The 21,781-nt window shown below is 38.2% G+C and overlaps 1 protein-coding gene across 3 annotated transcripts in view; it reads left to right on the top strand.

The window, feature by feature from the left end:
- The window catches only part of mink1 (misshapen-like kinase 1), a 35,899-nt gene extending 17,645 nt beyond the window's left edge, over nt 1-18,254 (top strand). Inside the window, exons 11-32 of one of the 3 annotated variants that reach the window (XM_042724395.1) lie at nt 628-838; nt 2,907-3,017; nt 3,654-3,740; nt 5,212-5,391; nt 5,476-5,637; nt 6,313-6,579; nt 6,735-6,814; nt 6,899-7,002; nt 8,147-8,241; nt 8,467-8,490; nt 9,677-9,825; nt 9,913-10,033; nt 11,125-11,241; nt 11,387-11,498; nt 13,690-13,845; nt 14,963-15,106; nt 15,207-15,341; nt 15,536-15,636; nt 15,716-15,865; nt 16,043-16,202; nt 16,432-16,571; nt 17,266-18,254. In XM_042724395.1, coding sequence (XP_042580329.1) covers nt 628-838; nt 2,907-3,017; nt 3,654-3,740; nt 5,212-5,391; nt 5,476-5,637; nt 6,313-6,579; nt 6,735-6,814; nt 6,899-7,002; nt 8,147-8,241; nt 8,467-8,490; nt 9,677-9,825; nt 9,913-10,033; nt 11,125-11,241; nt 11,387-11,498; nt 13,690-13,845; nt 14,963-15,106; nt 15,207-15,341; nt 15,536-15,636; nt 15,716-15,865; nt 16,043-16,202; nt 16,432-16,571; nt 17,266-17,349 — 2,890 coding nt within the window. In that variant the 3' untranslated portion in view covers nt 17,350-18,254. The remainder of the gene's footprint in view (nt 1-627; nt 839-2,906; nt 3,018-3,653; nt 3,741-5,211; nt 5,392-5,475; nt 5,638-6,312; nt 6,580-6,734; nt 6,815-6,898; nt 7,003-8,146; nt 8,242-8,466; nt 8,491-9,676; nt 9,826-9,912; nt 10,034-11,124; nt 11,242-11,386; nt 11,499-13,689; nt 13,846-14,962; nt 15,107-15,206; nt 15,342-15,535; nt 15,637-15,715; nt 15,866-16,042; nt 16,203-16,431; nt 16,572-17,265) is intronic. The other 2 variants (XM_042724397.1, XM_042724396.1) reach the window with 2 other exon arrangements.
- Nucleotides 18,255-21,781: the final 3,527 nt, after the last annotated feature.

Raw genomic sequence — 21,781 nt, 5'->3', positions numbered from 1 at the left:
TCTTTTGATTAAAAAAACTTATGAGAAAAGATTTGAAACTTGAGTTGGACATGTCTGTACATGTCTGAATGAGTCAAGAATAGGTAAGCTTTTGTTTGTTTGAGGCGGGACTTTCCTGTTTGTCAAAACATGGCTATTAATCTGTTATTTTGAAGTGATTTGTTATTTTTGTAATTGTGGGTAGAAGTTACTCTTTCACCCGTAATGAAATTGTTTGGGGAACTGTTTTATCTGCATAGATCATTGCTGTTAATAGTGTGCATCATCTGTTTGATTACGTCATTAACTGAATTGTACTGTACATTTCTGCCATATGTACATCAATTTGACAGTCACCACAGATAAGCTACTACTAAATATATTGTAGAAACTTAATTTTCTGTAAAGCTGCTTTGCAGTGATTTGTTTTGTGAAAAGCACTATACAAATAAACTTGAATTGAATTAAATAAATGGTCCCTCCATATTACTCAACATTGATCAATCCTTTAATGCACATGAGTACATGACACTGATGTACCTGAGAAAGAAATGAACGTACTGCACAGTCCTTCTTGAAAACCACAGAACTTTGTCTTCCCTGCCCATCTGCTAACTCTTCTTGAATTCTGTTTATGTCTGTCTGAAGCTCTATTTTGAATGTTCCTGGTGAGTCGACGTTGCGGAGGGATTTCCTGCGGCTGCAGCAAGAGAATAAAGAGCGCTCAGAGGCCTTAAAGAGACAGCAGGCGCAGCTCGCTGCTCAGCGCAGAGACCCTGAGGAGCACAAACGCCAGCTGCTGCATGACCGACAGAAGCGGATAGAGGAGCAGAAAGAACAGAGGCGTCGCTTGGAGGAGGTATGCACATTACATTTTTTTTTTTTTGGTAAAGATTATTGTGATAGTTAACCAGAAATTATGCTCACTTCCTTTCCTTCATCAGCTCTTTCATTATAATGTAAATGAATAAATGACAAGGACTGCTGATCCCCTAAATTACTTAAATCTTGATCAGTTCAACACTCATATTACTTTTGAAGACTTTGAACAAGTTTGAACCACTTTTATAATACTTATATGGTGTTTGCAACCTTCCAGAAGTGTAACAGTCCCAATCTTTATTTGCTTTCATAATGTTTAAAAAAGTAGTGGCAAGTATATTCTTGAAAGGTGTTACAGTTACTGAATGACTTGAGGAGGAGTAAATAATGGCACAGTTTTCATTGTTTGGTGATGTAATCATTGAGGTATTGTAGATTTTATCTTCATTCCGAGAATACTCCGTGATGTTTAAAAACATACTTCAGAGCCAGTTTTGCAGCATTGTTTGTTTGAACTGCTGAACATTTTTCTCTTTTCTAGAGCTGCTCTCTGTTCATTAGAATGAACAGAGGGAAGTATTTGTGGAATTTTGTGACATACATATAAGTAGATTTGAGAGATGAGCAAGTTAAATGAGTGAGAACTACTGTGCAAAGTCAAACTTTTAATTAAATTAGTTTGAGTGGTCAATGTCACTGAATGTCTGTGAAAGGACACAATGGCTGATTAGCACTGCATTAGCTGATTGAGACATGGGGTGATGAATAGGCCACAGCACAAAGGAGTGTGTATTTATGTACTAAGCATCATAAGCCATTATATTCATGTCTGCCTTTATACTCTAAGAGAGATTCTCAAAGTCAAGCCCCTTACAGCTAAGCTAATTAAATCAAGTCCATGTGGGATCAAGACATGTTTGCAGGGGGCTACAGAACTAAATTAACTATATATAGTAGGGATCAAAAATCTGAGACCACATTGAAAAGTGTAACTATAAATGTAATTACAGAAATTAATTACAGATGTAATTACATGCAGGTATTTCAAAAATATAAGTACAATGAAAAAACATGTATGTACTCGATAAGTGCACTGTATCAAATTATTAATTTAAATGTAAGTACATAGTAGTTAAGGCTCCTTAATATAAAGTGGGACCATATTTTCATTTAATAATACAAAACCACAAAAAATTTGGGGTGTGTAGTAACACTTTTATTTATATGTATATGCTGTTTTTTAACTTTCTATTAGAAGAATCCTTAAAAAAAATTTTTTTAAAAAACATTAAGCAGCACAAGTAATTTTAACAACGATAATAAGAAATGTTTCTTGAGCATCAAATCATCATATTTAGAATTACATTTCTGCAGGATCATGTGACACTGAAGACTGGGGTAATGGCTTATGAAAATTCAGCTTTGATATCACAGGAATAAATTACATTTTAAAAATTTTTTCACAATATTACTGTTTTGACTTCTTTCAAAAATATTTAATAATCTTACATACTCCAAACTTTTCAACGGTAACAAATAATAATAATCCTTAGTATGTTTGTGTCATTGATTTTCCATCGAAGCACATTGAATCTTCTTTGGATCTTCTCAGATAATATTTAGAGAACATGATCATCAAGTTTTACACAAACATGAGGAGTTAACTGTTATTCTAATTATATAATTTATAATTTAAACAAATGCAAAAAAAAAAAAAACTTTTCACCAGTGGTCTCAGATTTTGTGTTGGGAATGCAAGAATTTAGGTCTGTTGTCCAAAGTTACACACTGTATAGGCCATCTACAGGGTGCCACCAGCCACACATAATCATCTAGCCACTAAGCTACTAAACACAGCGCCGCAGTGCACTGACTCGCCATTATCACTATATTCTCTCTCTCACCATAACGGTGCTCAGTGTCTTAGTCACTTTCGCTCTCCCTCATTTTAATATTTTCTCTGGCTATGCAACTCGTTCTCTCCCCCTTAATTTCCCCTCTCAAAAGCATTAGATGATTTTTAGCAACAGGAAGGTTCTTATTATTTCAGCCAAATATGTTAAAGTGACTCACTCTCTCTCTCTCTCTCTCACACGCACGCACAGCAACAGAGAAAGGAGAGAGAGATGGTGCGGCAGCAACAGGATAAAGCTCCTCACCGGAGACTCGATGACATGAGACGAGAGGAGGACAGGAGGATGGCAGAGAGAGAGCAGGTAACCAATCACAGCCAAAGAACTGCAGCCGGCCGGCCAATCACAGCAGAGCGTGGGTGTTCCACTCAGCACAGCTCTGGCCCTGGAATGTCTGTGGAGTGGTTGCCATGGCAGCAGTCTCTCAAACGCAGTGTGTGTGTGTGTGTGTGTGGATGAGCCGTGTGCAGCCCTACATTCAATACAATTCAAACTGACAGAAACACAAAAGACCAATCGGCATGAATTAGTGCACAGTGTGCCACAGGACACACTCTTCAAAACGACCTCACATGTACATGCCTCACATCACACTTCCTTCAGTTGTCCTGCTTAAAACACCCGCATAGGCAACACATTCCTCTGAGTGACAGTAAACACTCGCTGCATGCCATTTTAAGATTATAAAGCGGTGTGATGTTACGGCTCTACCGCGGTAGGTGAATGAAGCGCGTGGAACAAATCTCTTCACTCCGTGTCTTCAGCCATTTTAAAAAGCCCATCAGAAACACTTCTTTAAAATGTCTGCCTCTTTCTTCAGAGGCTGCACATACAGGTGTATCTGTCCACTCCCTCAAATATATTTTTACTCCATCCTTTTGAGTCTATTCTGATCTGTCTCTTCCTCCTCCACTGCTCCCCATTTCTCTCTCTCTACAGGAGTTTATAAGACATAAGTTGGAGGAAGAGCAGCGGCAGTTAGAGATATTGCAGCAACAATTACTGCAGGAGCAGGCGTTGCTAATGGTAACACACACCTTTCTTTCTCTTACCTCTGTTTATTGCTCTGGTCTTGTCAGTCCACAGCCAGTTTGATGATCAAACGACTGCTGTTATCAGAGTGGGAACAGATTGTTTTTAAAGGGATAGTTCACCCAAAAATGTAAACTCTGTCATTCTAGCGCCATTTTGAAGAGTATCCATTGAACGCAGACAGTGTATGTTCTGTGTCAGCTGCGCATGTCACATGGATCTCCTTGCTATGTTTCTGGACATTGATCGTGTAAGGACCCTTACTGTCTGGGAGGGTCAGAGAGAATGTATCAAAAATATCTTAATTTGTGTTCCGAAGATGAATGAAGGTCTTAAGGGTTTGGAACAACATGAGGGTGAGAACTTAATGACAGAATTTACATTTTTGGTTAAACTATCCCATTAAATGTTTTGGAGCAGGGGTCTTCAATTATTTTATTTGAAGATATGCATTGAAGGAAAATACAGTATTAAGTTAAAGTTTACTAAAGTTAAAAAGCTAAACCTAAGAAGCCCAAGTTGAGCTAAATGTTTCATTGACCCTCCCAAATCAAAATAAAGCAATAAGTAAACTTAAAATGTTATGTATATGCAAGTATATGGCCTTGTACCTTGTAAATAATTATTTAACTATGTCAATGACTTTGCAATGACAGCATTAAAATCATTTATATAAGTACATTAAAGTTACTGAAAATGCTGTCATGTAAATGTGGGTCCTGAATTTTTTTTTTCAGGATTCTTGAATAAAATATATATAATTTTTTAATTAAAATCTTTTGTGACATTTATAAATATCTTTACTTTCATTTTTAATCAGTCAAATGCATTTTTTGCTTAAAGTATTTATTTCATAAAACAAAACTGAAACCTACAGACCCCAAACAGGTTCAACCCTCTGGAGTCTGAGGGGATTTTTGGGTCCTGGAGAAGTATAAACCTGATTTAGACCCCTGTTCTAAAGCAGAAGAGCCTTTACTAAAGTGAAACTCATCAAACTTGGCTCATTTATGTGTCAAAGCCCTGTGTGTGTTTTAGTCAATGTATTATGAAGGGTTGCTTTGATCGTTTATATTGCTTGGATTAGTTTCATTTTTAAATTTGCAGTTTAATTGGGGATACAGTCAAAATATCAATATGCAACAACATGACATAATTACACACATCTCTGTGTACCCAATACACTGTCTATTTTAGAAAGAATTGTACAGTACAGATAAAGAAATGTTTTTCTTTCTTTGTTCAGTTTAACAGTAAACAGTGTAAAACTCAAATAATCATTTTTTGTGTGTAATTGTTATTCATTAATTCATAATCATTTCATTTGCATGTTGGTAAGGGGCATATTGGGTATTTATGCATGTGACAGTGTGCTGTGCTATGTAACAGTTTTTTGTGCCTGCAATTCCAGTAGTCACATTTTGCCAGTTATAAAGGTATTGATTGTTTGCTCATATGTGTGTAGGAGTATAAGCGTAAACAGCTGGAGGAGCAGAGACAGTCAGAAAGACTTCAGAGACAGCTGCAGCAGGAGCACGCATACCTCGTCTCACTGCAGCAGCAACAGCAGCAACAAGACAAGAAACCACAGATGTACCACTACAGCAAGAACCTAGAGAACAACAAACCTGCCTGGGCTAGAGAGGTACACCTGCAACCTGCTGAGGACAGTAGCTCTCTGAACTGACCTGAACTGTCAGAATATAAACTCTTATGTTTGGTTTCTCAGGTTGAGGAGCGCAGTAAACTGAACAGACAGGGCTCTCCTAAAATCTGCACTACAGTGTCTGACACCAATATCCAGTCCCGTTCAGAATCAATCAGCCAATCAGGAGCTGCACAGACCCCACCTATGCAGAGACCTGTGGAACCACAGGGTGGGCAGGGAAAGGTGTGCAACCTATCATTTTTTTTCCTTTGTAAATCAGTAAAATTTCAGTTTGGTGAACTCAGTAGTCATTCCTCCAAAAAAATATTATAATGATAAAATTATTAGGGCTGTCAATTAAAGCACAATTCAGAGTGATTTGTTTTTGTTTTGTTTAAAATAATATTTATTAATAATAAAAACAGACCTTAAACATTTCAAAGGATAATAATCAGAAGGAGGATGCCATCATTTCTGTTCTTTAATGCTGCATGCTCTGGCTAACTCTTTACTCTCTCTTTTTAATGACTTTCTTTTTTTCTTCTCTTTCTTTCCTGTGGGGCCCACTTGCTTCCTCTGTAATCTTCCATCATTTTCGGGAACTTCCTCTTCGCTTGCATGTCCTGCGCTGGATCTTCTACCTTTCTCCGCTACCCAACCCGTTTCCTTTCTTTGCATGACACAATCCTTGTTTCCATTTCTGCACAACTCCCTTACTGATTTCCACTCTTCTAAACCCCTTTTGTAAAAACATCCTGACTTCTCTCTCTCTCTCTCTCTCTCTCTCTCTCTCTCTCTCTCTCTCTCTCTCTCTCGCTCAAAAAAAATAAATACATTTCACTCTCACACTTTTTTTTCCTTATGTTTTTCATACTACTTTCTGTCTCGTCTCCACTCCTGTTCGTTCATCTGCCATAGTTCCAGATGGCCCACCTGGTGCCGTTAAAACCGTATGCCGCTCCTGTCCCTCGCTCTCAGTCTCTTTGCGATCAGCCCACTAAGACCATGTCCGCCTTCCCCACCCAGGATCCCTCTCCCACACCCACACCTCGTCCTCTACACTCCAGAGAATTAGTCCGTCAAAACTCTGACCCCACCTCAGAGACCCCTGCCCCTCAGTCTCGGCCAATGAGAGATGACCGGGGACCCTGGATCCGTCTTCCTGAGATTGAACAACCTCCTAAAGTAAGACAAAATAATCATACAGGTTTTGTAAAACTCAGCAGGATTGGGCACTAAAACAGCATGTAAAAATAGACAAATGTTATCAGTGGTTGCATATATCACGCTTATTAATGTACAGTTTTCCCGTAATTCCTCACCCCTTGTCTCTCTTTTAGATTCCCCAGAGAACAGCCTCCATAGCCACTGCACTGAACACAAATCTCTCCTCCGGCATCAGACACCCAGTTCGAGCAAGGTAACATACATTCACACACATCCAGCTGTTACACAAATCATTTGACTGCCCTGACTCCTGCACTGTGTGTTCTCTCTGTGTCAGTAATCCTGATCTGAGTCGCAATGAGCGCTGGGAGAGGGGAGATAGCATGAGCATCATGTCCAACCTGCCACAGACCGGCTCTCTGGAACGACACCGCATACTCAGTGAGTGTTGAGTAGGTCAGGTTCTGCAAACACTGTGGCGCCACATCTCCCCGCAAGTACAACCTGAAATAACCCGTGTTGTGGGGACAACAGCTTTATTACCATACTAAATAATGTCTTAATCAGCCATCCATGATTTTGTGATTTTTCAGTCATGGAATTTAAAGTTTTATTTGCATCAGCATGCATTTTTGTCGTATTTCCACAAAGGTTCTTATAAAAGAGAAGTGACATACAGCCAAGTATGGTGACCCATACTCAGAATTCGTGCTCTGCATTTATCCCATCCAAAGGGCACACACACAGCAGTGAACACACACACACACCGTGAACACACACCTGGAGCAGTGGGCAGCCATTTATGCTGCGGCACCCGGGTAGCAGTTGGGGGTTCGGTGCCTTGTTCAAGGGCACCTCAGTCGTGGTATTGCCGGCCCGAGACTTAAACCCACAACCTTAGGGTTAGGAGTCAAACTCTCTTACCATTAGGCCATGACTTCAAGTTATAATGTTAACTTGAGAGTGGGAAAAAACATATTAGCTAATCAAAAACCAAACACTTTAATCAATGTTCACCTGTCCTCCAATGCCTTGTGCAAGGAGTACCAGGACCACAATTTCAGTGATTGTTCAAAAATATTTACTGGAAATTGTACATGAAATCCTGGCGGGACTACTTAGAATGTGAAAATACAGGAAAAACTTGTGTGTTAGCAGATCGAAAATATAATTAACTCATAGAGAAAGATAGCTAAATCTGACAAACCCCTCTTTGGGGACACCTGGGGACATTCACAATTTAAAACAATGATTCATAAAAAATTTAAATTATTAGGAAAAGTACATTTTTTGGATATACTGTTAAAAATAAAGGTTCTTTATTTGCATCTATGGTTCTATGAAGAACCTTTAACATCCATGGAGCCTTTCCATTACACAAAAGGTCATTTTTAGTGGAAAAGGGTTCTTTATATTATTGAAATTGTTTTTCAGAGTCTTTTAGGAAGTATTGATGAAAGGTTTTTTGGAGAACCCAAAATGGTTCTTCTGTGGTGAAAACCCCTTTTTGGAGTCTTTATAATTGCTGCAGACAAACCCTACACTCTTAAAAATGAAGTGTATGGCGGTTGCCGGTTTATTTCAGGCTCATCCAAGATGGATTCCTCCCCCACCCTTTCTCATGATGGCCGACACAAACCAGGAGAATCCCGAACCTCATCCAGACCCAGCAGACCAGCGGTGAGATGCAGACACACACATTCACATAAACATAAGAGTAGTATGTAAATACACACTCATGCACATAGAGTCCCAAATCATTCGGCCGCGTCTTGTATAGAATGAACACACTCAGCCCTCCTCTAAACACTAACCTCTGTTCCTTAACATTTTCCTCCTCTCCTTTTTCCTTCTCATCCCTCTCTCCTCTCATCAATCTCTTTTCCTCCCTCTTCCTGCCCTCAGAGCTATAAGAGAGCAATAGGAGAGGTCAGTGCCCGTAACTGTGTATCAGCATGATGTCGGTCTGTGTTCTTGCATGATTACATCGTCTCGTGATGATGTTCATGTGGATAAGGCTAAATGTCAAATGAACATTGTGTTTTCCCATTACATACCGAAAGTAATGAATTATGAAAATGTAATTCCGGGTAATCACTGTATAAATCACATGATTTAAGATATAAGAATATAAAAGCTGTCAGTCGAATTAATTACAGTATGTGCGTGATATGCTGATGAAATAATCAAGTGAATCACAATTAATCACATATACTGTATACTACCGTTCTGAACTTTGGGTTCAGTATGTTTTTTTTTTTGTTTTTTTTTTTTTTATTCTTTTATTAAGCAAAGATGCATTAAATTGATTAAAAGTAACAGTTAAGCCTTGTATAATGTTACACACTATTTTGAATTTCTACAGTAAATTGATAATTAGAATTTTTTTTGAGCAGCAACTCTGTAGTATATTTGAATTATTTCTGAAGGATCGTGTGAAACTAATGACTGAGACAGCTTTGCCTTCACATAAATTACCTTTTAAATGTTTTAATATTCAAATTAAAAATAATTTTAAGTTGGGATAATCTTTCACAATATCACTGTTTTTACTGTATTTTTGCAAATATATTAAGCTTAGCATAAAGTGAGCATAAGAGACCAAACTTTTGAACGGTAGTGTATATTTTCTTAATAATGCAGTAATGACCCCATTTACACATCAAGTTGAAACATCCTCTAAAATATCTTATTTTGTCTTCACCAAAGAAAGCAAGCATTCAGTTTTGGGTGAACTATTCCTTGAAGAGACATTCACACAGGATGCGTTATGTACATCTTGGACCATTCTTTAGTGTCTCCCGTCTCTCCTCGGAAGTATGTTGTCCTGTTGATTTCACCTGCACACCAGTCCACAGCCACCAGCATCTGTAGAAGGACAGTCCCGCGCTCATGCTCTTTGTGTGACCACATTTACCCTCCTCGACCAAGATCCCATGCCCACATCCTCCAAACTCTAGATAGCTTTTAAAAGATAGAATGCATGATTAAAATCTTATGGTCTGATTCAGTCTGCAGAGATCCAATGTGAATGTAATGATGACTACAGAAATGTGGCGCGTGATGAAGTTTTTCTTACTTGCCTGTTGATTTCTTCCTCATGTGACTGTGTCAGGACCATGGTCTGTACTCTAAGGAGCGGGCAGAGGAGCAGCCGCGACCCCCGGTGAAGGCTAATGATTACTCCTCTTCCTCAGAAAGCAGTGAGAGCAGTGAAGAGAGTGAGAATGGAGAAGGAGCAGAAGAGGAAAGCCCAACTGACCGGTATGAGACAATGATGTGTGAATATTTCACAGTTGTTGTTCTGGATTCATTTTTTTTTTCACGTTTTTCTTTCAATGTCTTTATCAGCCCACGTGATGCAGATTCTGACTCTGTTAACACAATGGTTGTCCATGAGGAGGAGGAAGGTGAAGGAGGAGACGAAGAACGTGCCGGAGGATATGGAGACCAAACCATGCTTGTACAGAGGGTAGGATGTTTGTGTGTGTTTTTGTATGTGTGTACCGTTTTTTTTTGTTTTTTTTTACATTACAACGACTATAAATCTTTTATAATGTAATGTGTATTCAGGTTTCAGATCTTTACTCTACATTTTGAGTACATCCAGCTGTCCTCCTAATTGAAATAGTTAAGCATACCAAACTAGAAAATATGTATGTGTATATATATATGTATACATAAATAAAAAAAATCCCTGTTGCTGATATCTTAGAGAGCAGAGTGGCTGGCATGTAATCATGAAATTTAATTTAAAGATAGTAAATAATGGTAAATAGCAGTGCTTACTAAACCAATTTCAAGTATTTGATCAAAATTAATCAGTTTGAAAATAATAATAATAATTAAGTTCCTGATCATGTTCTCTAACCATGTTTATGTTATTTTAGCAAAAGAAAATTGTAAAAACATGAAAAAAGGGGGAATAAGCACTTTATTAGCAATATTGATTATTGTCATCTGAATAAAAATGTACAATATGTTCCAGGGTTTGGCGTCGGTTTCATTTATTAAATACAGTAATATTATACATTTTAAATATTATTAAAATACAAAACAGTTTTCTATTTAAATACATTTCTAAATGTAATTTATTCCATTGATGGTAAAGCTGAATTTTCAGCAGCCAGTATTCCAGTCTTCATTTTCACATCCTTCAGAAATAATTCAATATGCTGATTTGCTGCTCAAGAAACATTTCGTATTTTTATTAATGCTGAAATCTTTTTATTATTTTTGTGGAAACGGTCATACATTTTTTTTTTTCTATGATTCTTCAATGAAAAGGAAATTCAAATAAACAACGTTTATTTAAAATGTTATTAATTTCCTATTAATTTGTTAACACCTGTGGGATTGCCTTATTAATGCAGCATATACTGTGTTATTGTTTCACTGGCATATTTTCAATACCTGCAGTTTGAGAGTTCCCATCAGTGGTGTCCCCACAATCCCTCAAAAAAAGCTTTTGAGCCTTTGTGTGCATGCATGAATCTAAAATAATGAATTCACTGCTTTTTTCCAGTACAAATGTGTTTGTTTTTGTGTGTGTGTTTCTGGCAGACTCCAGAGAAGCGTAGTCATAATGGATACACCAACCTGCCTGATGTGGTTCAGCCCTCCCACTCTCCCACAGACTCTGCCTCCCACTCTTCCCCTGGGAAAGACTCTACCTATGATGTGAGCTCTCTGCCCACATAACTTTTAAAGCTTCATTCTCTCCATCTATATAATTACATCATATTTTCTTTCTTTGTTTATTTGAGTCATTAACAAATATACTGCCCAATGTGTGTAGTAACTCTGATCATGCAATCAATTTCAGTATCAGTCCAGGGGATTGGTGAAGGCCTCTGGAAAGTCCTCTTTTACTACCTTTGTGGACCTTGGAATGTACCAACCATCAGGGGGCACAGGCGATAACATGTCTGTTGGAGGTATGGTATTAAATTGTCTGACAGTTACTGGGTGTTTGTTTGAGATACACATCCGTTCAGTGGTTTGGGGTAGGTAGGACTTTAAAAAAAGTCTTATTCTCACCCAAGCTTCATGTATTTAATCAACAATATATTAAAAACAGTAGTATTGTAGAAATATTACAATGCTTTCTATTTTATTATATTTTAAAATGTATTCCTGTGATGGCAAAGCTGAATGTTCAGCAGCCATTACTGCAGTCTTCAGTAGGTGTGTTTACATGGGCAATTTTTGCTTTCATCAGAATGAATTCATTCTGATTGACGAATCCGAACGTAGTGTTTACATGAACGCTAAATAAAGTGATCAGGTTGATATGTGCGTCTATATGAGCTTCTGATCGGATTTACTCTTTAGACATGCGCACACTGCATGAATATACAGAGTTTCCCGCTGTTGTGGCATACTGTTTTAAAGAGCACATGTGGTATTTATCTACTTCGGGTCCTAATTAGCCGAAGACCAGCACATGAACTGTTGTGCAGTGCTGCTTACTTTAAAAAAGGTAGTAAAAGTGCACCTTCCCGCACCCAAAACCAGTCGCTTGTTGATGAGAGTCTTAAACAAGACGTTGTCCTGCTATCCTGCTCCACTTCACAGACGCTGAGTGAAAGGGGAGTTTTATAATGATGGGACACTCATTTATGACACATAATTCACCAGGAAGAACAGCTCGCTTAGTGTGCCATACGTCATTAGCCAATTTCAATGTCACTGCGCATGCGCAGAACTTTCCAGTTTCTGTTTTCAATCCGATCATGTGTTTACATGTCCTCTCGCTCCGATTACAAAAGGAATAAACCACCCCTTACAATCCGATTGGAAATTTTAGTCAGATCTGGTCAATTCAATCCGATTGACATGTTTACATGTGACTTTTTTTATTCTGATTGTGCTTCTAGTCCTATTATGATCGGATTAGTAGGGTCCATGTAAACGCAGCTAGTGTCACATGACCCTTCAGAAGTCATTCTGATATGCTGATTTGCTGCTCAAGTAACATTTCTTATGAATGTCAATGATAAAAAGTGTTTTTGAAATTTTGAAATGTTAGTGATTGTTCACAGATTTAATACATTGGAAAAACATGAGAATAATGATATTTTGGTCTTGTTTTCTAATTAAAAAATGCACGTAATATACTGAGATTTAAGATAAGACTTCTTGTTTTAAGGATCCTTATGTTTTTAAAGGAAAACGACAAAAAAATGTAGAAGTTGTTTAAGAAAATGATTGAGAAAATGTTTTTGCAGTGTAGATCTGCGACCATTGCTTCATTGTTGTTAAAGGGGACATCATATGCCCATTTTCAAGTTTTTTCAAGTTGATATGATTCTTTAGGTTCTTCATGAAAAGTCTATAACATACTTACAATTAAAATTTCTCAATGGTAGAGTAAAACAACATCCTTTTTACCTGGTCAAAAATAGCTCTGTTCGCAGCGACCCGTTTTGGTGCATGTCCCTTTAAATGCTAATGAGCTCTGCTCACCCCGCCCCTCTCTTACGTGGAGTGACTAGCAGTTATCTGAGACTGTAAACTTTAGCCGCATTTAGCCGTGGAACTAGCATATTATTAGGAAAGGCGATTTGCAGAGATTAATCAAATAAAAGCTTATACTCGCTTCTTCTGTAGGTGAAGCTGGATCATGAATGTTTTGCGTGAACATAAACACATTTAGGTAGATCAGGGTGCCCATTCCCTTCAAAAACAAACCTAATCCAATGCGTCTTCAGTGGCTCAGATATCGGGAGTAAATACGACTGCTATGTTCATTATTACATCAAACAACACCTCAATAGCTTAGGAGACATTCTCGTTTACACCTGCTCCGGCGTCGAAACAATGGCGGACTAATGACAGCTCTGTGCTAAAATCTCTGTGCTAAAATCTGAGACAGTGCTTATGAGTTGAGGAGATTTAAAAAAAATAAATAAAAACAAATAAATAAAACTAAAAAAAGCACTGGGTGGATTTTTATCATTATAGGTTGGTTGAGTACACCCACTGTCAGCACAAATTTTTGTTCAAACACCATGTAAAAGTGAATTTTGCATCTGATATCCCCTTTAAGGTACTGCTGACAGATGACTCAGTCACTCAATGCTGTGTTTCTCAGTTCTTAGCTTGTGTTGTTTGTGGGTGTTGTAGGTCTGGGCTCTCGCTTTGAGCAACTGAAGCTAGAGGTGAGGAAAGGCTCCATGGTCAATGTCAATCCCACCAACACTCGTCCAGTTAGTGACACTCCTGAAATCCGCAAATACAAGAAGAGGTTCAACTCTGAGATCCTCTGTGCTGCTCTCTGGGGTAAGAGATGAACAAGAACACTTTGTGTAGGTGTGTGTGTGTGTGGGCTTGCCCATGTTAGTGATACTAGCTACATATTTCATGACGGTATCCCAGCTGACTTTTCTAACAATTAGTGGTGTAGTGTGACAAAACACGTTAGATTATGTGGTAGATGAGTTCAGTACCACAATCTGAACACATGTTGACCTGATGTTGAAATGTGTGAAATTTGGCACAATGATAAGAACTGGTCTCAGTGTCCCTGGTGTTATTTCAGTCATTTAAAGGGATACTCCATCCCAGAATGAAGTTTTGTCATTATTCACTTACCACCATGTCATTCCAAACCTGTAAAAGCTTTGTTCGTCTTCAGAACACAATTTGAGATATTTTGGATGAAAACAGGGAGGCTTGAGACTGTCCCATAGACTGCCAAATAAATAACAGTGTTGGGTTTGGAACGACATTGGGGTAAGTGAATAATGACAAAATTTTCATTTTGCGGTGGAGTAACCCTTTAAACTCCAGTACCACCAAATCTTCAAAATGTTTGCACATTTTAGCTAATAAGGTTTAAAGCAAGTGTCCTAGAAACAAAACCTTTTCCTCTGATTCATTGGGCCACACTAGTGCAACAAGTGATTTCTGACCTCAATTTTCTGCCCTTTTGAGTTTCCTCTCTTCCAAACTTGTCCTGCTGTCATCGGCCTGTCACTTGGCAGTCAGGTTATTTAAAGCATTTGGCACGATATGAATTGAGACCGGAAGAGTGGCTGTATCTGTGCTACACTTAGATGTGCTGATATGAACTTTCTATCTTCAGTTGCCTTAATTCCCTGAACGTTCAAGACTAGTTTGGTGGCAGTGCCACCCTCTGGCCAAAGTGCATAAAATATGACCAAAATCATTGTAGCTTTGGAATATTGTGACGTAAGCTCCAAACATTTGAGGGCCTGTACAATTCAATATTTTTTCAAGTTTCACCATACAGATTTTTCTTTTGCTTTTTTCTGCTACTCCTAAAGAGAAGCCTGAAGCTTGACAACTTTATTTTCAGAATAGCTCCCCTAACACTGTGCTTATGTTGTGAGGGTCTTTGTATGTGTGTGTGTAATAGCTGTGTTTGTTCTGTCAGGTGTGAATCTGCTGGTAGGGACAGAGAACGGTCTAAAGCTGCTGGATCGAAGTGGCCAGGGGAAAGTTTATCCATTGATCAACTCACGCAGGTTTCAACAGATGGACGTTCTGGAGGGACTGAACCTCCTCATCACTATATCAGGTTACACACAGGCATATTCATCAATTTACAAGTATCCATCTTCTCTTCACTGTCAGGACACATACATGCAGGCTGTTCATATTTATTATCTTTCTCTCAGGCAAGAAGAATAAGGTGCGTGTGTATTATCTTGCCTGGCTGAGGAATAAAATCCTCCATAATGACCCAGAGGTGGAGAAAAAACAGGGCTGGACCACTGTAGGAGAAATGGAGGGCTGTGTGCATTACAAAGTTGGTATGTGTGCATGTACAGAGTGCTTAATTATGCACAAATTAAAGGCTACAAGAAATTGGTGAATGTTTACACTACTGCTGACTAGGAAAATTTAGCTACGGTAGTTTAAAAAACCTCAAGCAAATTTTGACTCTTCCAAAGTACTTCATGTCATATATCACCTTTGTTGTTAATGTTTTTGTTTATTTTCCCAGTAAAATATGAAAGGATTAAGTTTCTGGTTATCGCTCTGAAGAATGCAGTGGAGGTTTACGCCTGGGCTCCCAAACCTTACCACAAATTCATGGCCTTCAAGGTAGATGAAGCTATAGCCATCATATGAATAAGTTATGTGCTATATTTTCATACTCTTGCTTATTTGTATTTCTTCTCAGTCATTTGGAGACCTGCCACATAGGCCTCTGTTGGTTGACCTCACAGTGGAAGAGGGTCAGCGGTTAAAGGTCATCTATGGGTCAAGTGCTGGCTTCCATGCCATTGATGTTGACTCTGGAAACAACTATGACATCTACATTCCTGTACACGTGAGTGAAGCTGTCATGTGAAGATTTTTTCACAAGAATACACTGGATCACATGGGAGCGATCAGTGATTTGTGGGTTAATTGGAAAAAGAAGAGAAAAGTTTTATAGCCACTTTAGAAAGATAAATCTCCTTTGACCTCTTGTCCTCTCTTTGACTCCCTCTTGCTCTCTGTGTAGATCCAGTCACAGGTGACTCCTCACGCCATCGTATTCCTGCCCAATTCAGATGGGATGGAGATGCTGTTGTGTTATGAGGATGAGGGTGTTTACGTCAACACTTATGGGCGCATCATTAAAGATGTGGTGCTGCAGTGGGGAGAAATGCCCACTTCTGTGGGTAAGCATGCACACACACACACACACACGTACAGTGCTCTTGTATTCTTTTTGCAGAATTGCAAAATCGGCTAAGATGATATAGTCTTTTCTGGATTAAAGCACATTAGCTAGAATTAACCAGGAGAGGATTGTGTTGCAGTAGATATTTTTGTTGTACATGTGCCTTAGAGATAGTATTAATAAAGTGAATGATAAAATATTCTTATGTCTTTGTATTTTGCGTCTAGCCCACATCTGCTCTAATCAGATTATGGGCTGGGGAGAGAAAGCCATAGAGATCCGTTCTGTTGAGACGGGACACCTGGATGGAGTATTCATGCACAAGAGAGCTCAGAGGCTTAAGTTCCTATGTGAAAGAAATGACAAGGTGATCAGTTTTCACACACACACACACACACACACACACGGCACTTGGGCAGCCTTTTTTTTTTTTTCAAAAGAAAAGTAGATATTAGAAGTTTAGGTATTGGGTAGGATTAGGGCTGTAGAATATGGTTATGCAGAATATGTGTTTTATAAGTACTAATAAACAGCCAATGTGTTAAGAAGAGGCATCCTAATAATCAATTAGTTAATAGTGGGAATTGGTCGCTATACTTAAGTGTTATCAATATGGAATTAAATACAGTTTAAAATGTATATTTAAAAAAATAAAATTACATTTACACCTATGCATTTGGCTCCAAAGCGACTTAAATTGCATTTAGGGAACACATTTATATTTTGTCATTTCATTTTTTCCCTGAAAATCAAATCTAGTAAGACCGAGAAAATGGAGAGAGATTGTCCTGTAGTGAACAAATTATGTTACCTAAAGGGTATCAAAATTTTGAGAAATGTTACATTCTTTTGTAATAAAGGGAAATAATGCACTAACAGGGTTTCATAAAAAATACAAATACAGTTTGGGACAAGGGCAAATATTACATTTTGGTCATTAAGGTAATAATTAAAAATATATTTTTTTAATTATATTTACTACAATATCAATTTAATAGAATTACACAGAAAAATGATCTTCTCAGCTTATCCACTTTACACTGTAACTTTTTTTCTTTCAGGTGTTTTTTGCGTCAGTGCGTTCTGGTGGCAGCAGTCAAGTCTACTTTATGACCCTCAACAGAAACTGCATTATGAACTGGTGAAAGAGCTGCCACGTGAACATAGATTCTGCTGTGTGCACACTTGCAAACACTGAAGGGATAGTCCTCACACACAACAACATCCACAGACACACTCTCACATTCTGTAAATACACAAACACACTCCTGCACAAACTTACATATAGAACAGTTATTTACTTCACATCTTCCTGAAGACACTCCTTCACCATTCTCCTGTGATCTCTGAGCCAACTGTACAAGGCGTGCATGTGTCTGCCTTGAGCACACTGCTGGCCTCTGACAAAGCAATGTTGTGTTCATCTGATTCCACATGGGTTAGCTTTCAGCTCACTGGGGCCTATGTTCCTCACTGCTAATATTTCTGACCTTTCTAGGACCAGACAACAAGACTAATTGTACATAATTCTACTAGAAATGCGTGTAAACTATGAGAATCTTGTGGCGCAGCAGCAGGGTGCATGTGTTCCAGAGACTTTATAAGCTACTTTGAGCAGCAGAAACCACTTGAGGTGGTACTGCAACATCTGTAATTTTCCATTTCAACTGTATAGTGTAGTAGTCGTTTGTTCTTGGTTGCATTCAGAGTTTCAGATAAAAGTGATATAATGTTTTCTTTCAACATGTAGAAGTTTAGAAATTGATTTAAAAATTTGAGTTTTAACATATTCTGAGATGGCTTCCCTTCTGAGCAAGGGAAGGTTTTCGCTTTCTTGATGTATAAACAATAATCTGACGCCTGTGTCACCAAACTGTTTGTTCGATGGAAACGGTGGTTGCCGCTTACGGAGCAGAATCCAGCGTTTTGCTTTTCCACTAGTCAGCTGGTGAGACCAAGTCACCCACAATGGAGCAACAGTCTCTGGTTTCGCTTTTCAAAGCGCTTTTTTCTTTCTATGTGGGAAGTATCATCATAGCTACTACAGTTTGATATTCTCTGTACGTAAATGTATTTGGTATTACTTCTACTTTTATTATCTGCTGTTCTATAGCTGTTCTATTGCAATACGTGCTGTGTGCTCGTTCTTGTTCGAAGTTTGACGAGGGAGTTTCTCTTGGGTTATTCTGATTTTAGACAGGAAGATACAGCAAGTTACTCCGGATATGACTGAAAGCGGTTTTTGGCAGCACAAACGTATAGTTCGGTTGTCACAATGTAAATTGTACATAGCAGCTATGATCGTGTTTAGATCTTATTTGTATTCAGTAAGCATATGATTTTTTTAGGAGTTCAGTCGCTACATGACTGCGTAATACACTTGACTGTGGTTTCATAACTGAAAATGTGTTTGTGCTGTCAAAAGTGCTTGATTGCTTATGGAAGTTTTTTAGGCAGGCTTGTAGTTCATCAGGGATGTGTGCGTTTGATCAGACTTATTTTTTTCTTTGATATTTGGACCCCACCATTTTTTAGCAACACAAACGTCATGTTTTAGATGAAGACTTGGGTGGAGTGGAGCAAGTGTGCAAACGAGCTGCGTGTGTGTGTGTGTGAGTATCAGTGGGAAACAGGAAACAGGATCAGTATAAAGCAATAGTTTAAGGATTATTGACGGGTTTGTGCCTGGTGTTACTGTCTCCAGCTCTGCAATATTAGACCAGAGCTTTTTCTCAAGCTTTTCACTCATTTCCATGCAGATAATCTACATTTACAGCAGTATTCACCTAAAAAGAATACCTTCACAATCTAGTCTTTTCTCTTTCCCTATTCGATAAAGATGGTATTATATCACTTATAAAGTGCTGCCTTTACGAAAAAAACCTGTACACTAATCACAGAATATTTGACACACTTTGTCCCTCCTAAAAATATTTTCCTAGTTACTAACACTAAATGATTAGCACTGATTTGTTCAGTAGCTTTGGATGGTACAATCATCATCTGTTACCTAATAGCCCCTCCCACCACAGTCTAGACGAGCACTAAACACCGATGACACATTTAGCAAGTCATTATTAAAATATGGCAGCGCAACACTTCAGATGAATAATTATAAATTGTTGCATTGCAGAGAGAGATGGGGGCTTATAGTTTGGATTTGCATCATCTGTGAGCAAAATCAAAATGAACTTGAATGCTAATGTGCCATTATGACATATTCCCACTTTCTGAGAGTTACTTCGTTTGTGCCCCTCATCCTTACTTTCTTTCTCTCTCTTAGTGTAGAACTTAAGCATTTTCTTGCTTAGTAAATCAAACTGCCATGTTTACTGAAATAACAGTGCCTTGGATTAGGGTTGGGTGTATTTGCTTGATTGTGTGCATGTGTGTGTGGGAGAGTGTTGAGCATGTGATTGTTTTAAGTTCAGGGAAGAGAAAAGTCCAGTGCTCAGTTAGGGGTCTTGTGCCAACAAAGTGCACTTAAATTGACAATAGCCAGAGCACCAAGACAGGCTCCTCTCATTCTGTTTCAGCACAAAAGCCATGCCATAAAGAGTTCATTCCTCCGGTATGAAGGCAGCGTGTTCCTCAGATGTTTATTTAATACCATATTACTGTCCAAACGCCCTTCAGTTACATGACAAGACGAGCTCTTTGTTCTGGAGTGCGCCATGGTGATGTTTGTAGCTCGCATATCGTTTTGCCAAACAGGGAAAGCCTCTGGTTTTCATGCCGGAGGTTCACAAAAGGTTCGAGTTGTCATGGTGAAGAGCTGCTCGCATGCGTGTGATATAAGAGTCCCCAGCATTCCCAAGAACTCTTGGAATTTAGCGAGATTTTGCCTTTATGCTTGATAGTAAATGTGTATAACTGTTCACGCTGCTGGATTGACAAAATTTATGTTTTATAGCAGAATTATGATATAACGAGTAACAAAATTAAACAGAGAGGAAATATGCTTTATAAATTAGATGAAGAGTTTATATTAAGATTACCATAGCCTGTCAGGATGATGGAAATGAATGGAGAAAAAAACATATAAAAAATATATATATATACACACACAAAATCCCTGAATTCTTCTTAAACTTTTTTACCTAGATGTGAATCTATAAAAAGAATTAATGAACGTAACCTTATCAATAGAACTGAATAAATGAATGCATTGTTATATAGCATTTTTCATTCGAGCACAAAGCTTCTCCCCTGTACATACGGCTGTACGTTCAGTTAGACTCGTCTCTCTCCTCTCTTTTTCCCAGCGAGTGTTATTAAAGAGAGCGTGTGGGTGTGCGACTGTGCATGTGTGAACAGAAGAGCTATTTCTGATCCGCGTGTGTGCTGTTCATTATTCCCTCAGAGGAAAGAGAGCAGGGGGAGAAAAGACAAGACCAGTCGGCAGTGATTGAGGAACAGTGTGGTGAAACATACACACACATCATCACTGGACTCCAGTCATGTTTGTGAATGCCACTGATGACCAGTTGAACACTGTAGACTCTCTACGACATCTGATGATATCTGATCCAGTGATCTGATCCTGTGATATCTGATCCAGTGTGTCAGGGGTTGTTCTGAAGGTACATGCGTTGTTGGCTTTATTGCGGACATTATTGAATGTAATCAGTTTGTTTTCTTTCTTCTGTTTTCTGGTCTATTAAACTGATCTGTTGGATTGAAGGCTTGTAAGAGTTTTACAGAATCCATGGTTTAGGTGCACATGTAAAGATGATATTTTAAACTCCCCCAGATTTGAAGAAATGTTTATCATTAAATGCTTTTATATCTAACGAGAGCATCATTTTAAACCAGTCGGTCTTTAAAAAGCTAGACTAGGTCACGTGTGTAGCGGTCTTCGAGAGATGCAGAGCTGTCTGGTTTTCGTTTTAAGGCCTTTACTGCTGTGTTTGAGGTATTTATCTACTCTACATGCTATTAGCACTATGCTAACAAGTGGCATTTCTCTTGTCGTTCTCTAGTAATACAAAGTTAATCCCTTAGCTGATTTTTGTCAAATATTTACTACTCCAAAGAATGATTTGTAGTTCTTTTATGTTGTGGTTTTGGTTTAAACTCATAGCAGAAGCCAGGAGACGTTAAAGGTTGTTTTTGGAGGACTTGATAAAGTTGATCCTCTGTGATGGGTTGATTATCATTCTTTTCATTTACTTTTAAAAAGTTTTTGTTTCAGAAAAAAAGTAGATGTTTCTGACATATTTTTAGTGTTTCTGTTTAGGAGTGGGAGTGCTTCAGATGATTTTAAGTCTTAAAGATTGAATGCATTCACAAGTCTGTAATGTCTCAATACAGCATTATTTGAAAATTAAAAATAACTTGATCTCTGTTAAAATGGTCTAACTCTTTTTATTCCTTCAAGCTCATTTTATTAGATTTTTTTTTTTTTTTTAAACAATGCATTTACATTCACTTGTTTGAATCATCTTATTAGCTCATTTACTTTTACGGCATGTTAGATAATTATTAAATAGTGTAAATCTCAGATGAGTCAATTAATTGTTTTAACATAAACACGCTATAAATGCATTGTTTCCTGTGACTGGAACCGGATCCAAG

This window comes from Cyprinus carpio, chromosome B5 (assembly GCF_018340385.1).
Source record: "Cyprinus carpio isolate SPL01 chromosome B5, ASM1834038v1, whole genome shotgun sequence".
Taxonomy (NCBI): Eukaryota; Metazoa; Chordata; class Actinopteri; order Cypriniformes; family Cyprinidae; genus Cyprinus; species Cyprinus carpio.
This window is presented reverse-complemented; position numbering and strand designations above follow the sequence as displayed.